General features: G+C 34.3%; 1 protein-coding gene across 1 annotated transcript; it reads right to left on the bottom strand.

The window, feature by feature from the left end:
* Window positions 1–827: 827 nt before the first annotated feature.
* On the bottom strand, window positions 828–5997 carry LOC113505184 (sex peptide receptor-like). Its single transcript, XM_026887772.1, has 2 exons — window positions 5110–5997; window positions 828–1626 (listed from the first exon to the last, which is right to left on the bottom strand). The coding sequence occupies exons 1-2, from the start codon at window positions 5239–5241 to the stop codon at window positions 1078–1080; spliced, it is 681 nt and encodes a 226-aa protein (XP_026743573.1). The 5' UTR covers window positions 5242–5997; the 3' UTR covers window positions 828–1077.
* Window positions 5998–6383: the final 386 nt, after the last annotated feature.

Here is a 6383-nt window from a genome sequence, read left to right as displayed (position 1 = left end):
TTAATTTATTATAATATGCACCTAACACATTGTTGAATTCGCCATGATCCGACTCGGATTATAAAAGTTTACATTTTAAATTAAGTTGCTAAGATCTTTTGAGAATATTAGAACGAAAACGATGAGAAAACTCTTTTCTTATGATTTTAATTTGAAAATTTGCTACCACTATGAAATTGGTTAAATGGTTTAAGGACTTTTGGAGTTTCTTCTCCGCAGTCAATGCACTTAGGAAGTCATCAAGGATGGAAGAATCTAGAATTTTGCTTGATGTTTAAATTATAGTACTTTATGTTAACTGAAGAATGTTTTCAAATACTCGTTTTCGTTATAATTTCATTTATTTCTTCTAAACCAGAAAGCATACAAACATTGATATAACATAGTTACAACATAAATACTTAGTACCATTTCACTTTATGTAAATACTTACACGTTTTTACACATTTATCTACTTTTTAAATACATTTTTATATAAATTTACAAATATCTCATAAACGTTTTATCTAAACTTCATAGAAAAGCACACTGAGAACTAAATAATTGTTTAAATTTTGTATAATATTTACAATAATTTGACACTTTTCCGAAATGGGGGCTCACCATTCAAAGGCCGTGTGATCAGCTAATCAATTTACAAAATATATTTAATTATAACACAATTATTTATGATCAGGTAACCTCACGGCCACAGAAAAGTATCTCAACTTATACATTAAATATTTATACAATCTCAAAATATAAATGCAAAGTATACATCGCTATTCTACATTTTACTACACAATTTATTTTTGTATAAATTCTAGCGTCAATTTTCTAACAATATTTTTGAAATTTTGTAAAAAATTGACGCGCCTCATTTTTATCTAATTACATTAAAACATTTGTGCTTTTTTTCTGCATTTTTATTTTAACAAACAACAAAATATGTTTCTTTTTGAAAGTCCGTTTTAATAACATTATGAATTGTATCCTGTAAAGTGGTTTTCATATAATTGATATGTCCTAAATTACAACAAAAAAGAAAACAATTAAAAATCTTACTCTATCATAAGATATTTACAAAAAGAAACAGATCTAGAGTACGGTTTCGTTCGTGCACGTCCTAGGTCCGTTTACAAGGGAATACCTACTAGATCCGCCATTTTTCCTACTAGTCACCGCGCCCCTAATAAATAACTCCTTGAACGTCTCCCTGAACTGCCTCGACATGCCGCAGTAAATCGCAAAGTTGATGGGATAGGAAACTAGGATGAAGAAGTTGGTGATGAGGATTAAAATGTTGGCTATATAATAGTCTAGGATCTCGACGATTGTGCTGGAGATGATGTGGAGTATTGTGACAACGGCAACTGGTATTTCAACCATTAGGAAGACGGTGACAACGACGATTAACATGAGAGTGGTACAATTCGAGTCCCTAAGCTTCCTGCATTCGGATTTTCGGTTCTCTTTGAAGAGTCTTTGCCTGTTGATCTGGGCGGTCCTCATGGCTCTGAAGAGGAGCACGTTGAGGACCACGAGAGAGGTGCAAGGGATGAGGTGCACGAACAGGACTCGGAAGCCGTAGTACGATATGAAGTACGCGTCCAGCGATATCGCGTGCACCCATGGCGCCATCTCAATCTGAAAACAGAAAGGTTGGTATTAAGACATGTATTTTGAATATGATACCTATAATAGGTTTATTTAAGGTTTGAAATGTTTGAATAGGTCATTAAGTATCGTGTTTACGGAATGATTTATAAATAATTGATTTTTCGTATATGTGATTTGGCTGCATTCGTATTAGAAAAATAATATTGGGAGTGACTGCTGTTAAAACTTTTGTAAGGCGGATTCAATCGGGCGAATCCATATCGAAACGTCCTTAAAAATTGAATAGAAATAATGTCGACTAGAAAGACAAACTCATTCAATTAATATAATTTTCAATCAATCATATTTCGATAGCGACATAAAACTATAATTCAAATAATCCGATCAATTATACAAAAACTGTCAAAGGACAAGAATATCTTAAAAATAACCACCAAGTCTTATAAATTCAGTTGTAATATATTGCTTTTGGGGAAAAAAAAAACTTTTTCATCTTCTACATTTTTTATAAAAGTGCGAATGATAAATGCTTGTATCTTGACAATGATAAATATTATTTTTTGTGTGCAAAGAGATTACTCGGGAACTTTGAAGTTGAGTTGTGACGCAAATGATGTGAGTCATTAATTTCAAAATGGATAAAGTTTGGAAATTGGTGTGGGAATTTGGTGAACGAAGAGCTTAATTGTTAGGTATTTAATTAAATAAATCGGTTTAGTGGATTAAGTTGACCGAATGATTTTAATCATTCTGTATCCTGTTCCCCGAGGGAGTGGGTGTCCATGAAGATTGCTCATATCAAAAAAGTTCATTTTTTTATCAAAAAAAGGCTATATTGTACCTTATGAAACGTCAAAGCAAAAAACGTTAAATGTTAAAAAAATTACAGATGATATATTTCTTAGGTATTAAGGTTGTTTTCTATTACGAACAAAATTTGGCAACCCATTTGAGCATTGAGAGGAGACAAAGTGGCAAACGGACATACATGCTCACTGACAAACCTCTTAGACACCTCTTAACATGGAGTTCATGTACACGGCAATCTCAAACAGATTCTGGAAGCCTGCTTGAAGGATTATATCGCAGTTTCACAATTAATTCAAAGTTTCCAGACATTCGGTATGTTGAAAGCCTTTCCAAGAATTGAAAGCATTTGGCTGAGAAATGAAAATAGCTAATAATGGCGATTTGATTTGGAGTTGAATGAAATATCTGGATTGACGTCGTAGATAATTTTAACAATATTTTATCAAGGTTAAGTTTTAAGATAGTTAGATATTGTTTTTAAGACTTAGACAGATAAAAAAGACTAAATAATTGATTGTGAGTTTAAGGTTCGATAATCTATACTTCTATACTAATTTATAAAGCTGAAGAGTTTGTTTGTTTGTTTGAACGCGCTAATCTCAAGAACTACTGGTCCAAATTGAAAAAATACTTTTGTGTTGAATAGACCATTCATCGAGGAAGGCTTTAGGCTATAAACCATCACGCTGCGACTAATAGGAGCTAAGATACAATGGAAAATGTGAAAAAAACCGGGCAGGTACACCTAAATCATAACTTATATCTTCTACCCACGGGGACGAAGTCGCGGGCAACAGCTATCAGAGATAAAAAAGAACTATATTACCGCTGTCTGTCCGTCCGTCAGTCACCAGGCTATATCTCAAAAACCGTAATAACTAGGTAGTTGAAAGTTTAACATTCGAAATATAAAATCCTAAAAAGCGTATTATGTGGTGTGCGTTCAAGTGAATCGTTTGGATCTTTCTCTCTGAGTGGGTTACGCCAATATTTGCTTAGTAAGGGTATCGGTTGACCCTTATAGACAGATAAATATGAACCCTTAGCGTCAAAAGGGGCAAATTCGCAACATGTTAGCATTGTACGTGTTGCAGTATCTAAATTAGGGTTAAAGAATTTGAGGAGTATTTTCGGGACACAATTGGAGTTATTTAGACAAAGATCTGTTCCCTTAAAGCGTCCTGTTGTGGTTGTGGAAGAGAGATGCCGCTCCGTGTGGAATATGTCTTTCTCGTTTCATCATTGACAGTTTTGGTTTAATTTCTCGTAGTATTAGGCAGGGAGAGAGTAAAATAACATCGGATTGTATCCGGAATAACAAATAAGCTGAAAGGACATATATTTTGTATCATGTCCTAGTTATCAAAGACTTTATTGTGTTGCTACAATGTCTATAAGTGTATCCCTAAATATTATGTATTCTATACTCGACCGCACAAGACTGGAGAGTAATGTTCAAAGTTTTTGTATGTATGTATGACTGAAATGCCTCAACCGCTTTTGATATGTTGAAATTAACACTGAATCTTGCAAAAAAAATACCATTTCAATAAGTTATCGAATCGAAGAGAGGTTAGTTATTATTTCATTCTCTATTCGTTTAAAAGTCCCAGCAAAATTCTGACCTTGAGGGACAAAACCCTGCTTAAGGAGGTCATCATCCATTGGGGACTACCCTCTATTATGGATCTAACAAATACCTCTGGGGTTCTCGACCAAACAGATTAAAAACTTTTCAGACCGACCGAAGGGCATTGGGTTCATAAAATAAATGTATAAAATCTCATACTTTATACCGTTATCGTAACTTCCCAGTATTTTTACTTTCTTTAGGTGATCTCTTGGGATGGCTAAGATATTACAATCTTGGTATCTAAGTTAAAATATGTGCGGTTTGGAGGTCAGCTAAGAGTCTAGAAAAGTAAATTGCTTTTGGGATTTTTTGCTGGAACTTTGTATTGTACAAAATGAGTGGATTTGTCAAAGTTAGAAACTAATACAATCAAAGTATTCAAAGCACTGATTATGTTTTGGAAACTTGAAAAAAAATACTCTAATTTTATTACACTGGAATTTGCGAAAAGATCCATTACGTAACAATATTACGCACACATTTACAACCTAGAATTATGGCATTGTTCAAATACATTACAATGTCACTTGATATTCAAATATATTTGACCAATTCCATAATATTAATACTTGTCAAAATATTTATGCTGTTATGACGCACAGAAGACGCATAACGAATGTCAATTATAGGTGTCGTTCTTTTATTGTCAAGGAGCATGAGACTAACAGACGATAATAATACTCTAACTGTCACCATGTCGATGGTGATGGCTAGATGACAAAATTGCGACATATTCTGTACTAAGATAATGTCAAAATTCCATCTCTGGTATCTATACTTAGAATATTGAAAACGGCTGTAAGTAATAGACAGTCAGTTAAGCGTCATTCTTGCTTCTGGCTGTAACGGTATTGGTTACCATGGCAACCATACTAACATTTCCTTTTATTTTGGTATGAAGTTGCAACCCTCTTGGACAACTCCTACCTCGGGTAAGAGAACGGGTAGTGTCAGACTCTTACTGACTAAACCTAACCGCCATGCATCATCATCCGCCTTTTTGTGTCGGTGTATGGCAATATGTTACAATCCTCCATACCCAATACTAGCATCTCCAAGGTACTTACGCTGCAGACTTCCTCGAAGTGGCCTCTCCAGACGGTGATCTGAGGCACGTAGCGCCTGTCGAAGAACCGAGGCAGCTGGTGCAGGAAGGCCGCCACTCCGATGTAGATCAGGCACTTCATCACATTTGGCATTGTACACCTGGCGAAAAAGGATAATCATTAGGATATGAACTAAAGACATGATAAAGACTTTGACCATATTTGTCATAACGAGTTCCTCCGTGTTTCGGCAGGCACGTGAAAAAAGTCCCGGCTGCTATTCATACATCTTTGACAATCGTTACAGGTAAAAGCTTGAAAGTCTGCCAACCTGTCTAACTAACTATTGACTATTAATTTTCGCGTGCCTACTGAAGGCGAGATATGCCAAGAAACTTATTTTGTTTTAAAACCTTTTGTATTTACCATGTCCCTGCGAATAAATATTTTCATTTCATAAGTTTATTAGTTGTCTAGTACCCATACGTTGAAAGTTGTGCTATATTATTAACTTTATAATGATGATCTAACAAAAGGGTTTTTTAAGATGGCTGTGCAGCCTACCTGTTTGCAAACTTTAATAGCTTCTACAGAATATTTGGTGAGGCTTAAGAAGCATTCAGCAAAGCTAATGCAGGAACTAACTGATCTTTGTAGAAATGCCATCATTAATGTCAAAAGTGTAAGCTTATCTAGAGTAAGTAATTTCCTAAGTATGGTAGCTTAGCTTGGCTTACAGGAAATCTGTAAAGGCCATTATTTCATTCTCATTATACCACAAAAGGTGTACGCAAAGGCAAGACCGCGTGTGACCATTTTAATGAGGTTTGTGAAAATGAGAACAAATACACAAAAGGAACCTACGTTTATGGTGATGATTGACGTATTTCATTTTATTTTTACCTCTATTTCAGTTCTCTTTTATTTTGTTAGACATTATTTATTTTAATATAGTTATTGAAAATAACTTTTTAGGCTCTATCAAAACGTGACTATAAGCCTAGTTTCGATTTGTTGTTGTTGTTTCGTTTATTTATTAAACTGCTGAGAAATATGTAGGTATCCTAAGTAGGTACATACACATCCATAGAACAAATTATCAACCTCATCACACAATATATATTTACTTGTAAGACGTCCTCGTTCTGAAACGGCGTTTAGAAATCTACTTTTAATATCATTATGACGAGATCAAATCTCTTCAAGATTTAAAATGTCAAAGCTTATAAAGGTTAACAGAATCTCCAATCTGACATTTTCCCTGACAATATAACGAATATTGAAAGATTAATAAT

The sequence above is a fragment of the Trichoplusia ni genome, chromosome 24 (genome assembly GCF_003590095.1).
Source record: "Trichoplusia ni isolate ovarian cell line Hi5 chromosome 24, tn1, whole genome shotgun sequence".
NCBI lineage: Eukaryota > Metazoa > Arthropoda > Insecta > Lepidoptera > Noctuidae > Trichoplusia > Trichoplusia ni.
This window is presented reverse-complemented; position numbering and strand designations above follow the sequence as displayed.

What these genes read in the sequence shown, in the direction of transcription:
- LOC113505184 (XM_026887772.1), bottom strand. Translation starts at nt 5,241, where the DNA reads ATGCCAAATGTGATGAAGTGCCTGATCTACATCGGAGTGGCGGCCTTC. An exon ending in ACTTCGAGGAAGTCTGCAGC is followed by an intron (nt 1,627 to 5,109) that starts GTAAGTACCTTG and finishes TTCTGTTTTCAG; the next exon opens with ATTGAGATGGCGCCATGGGT.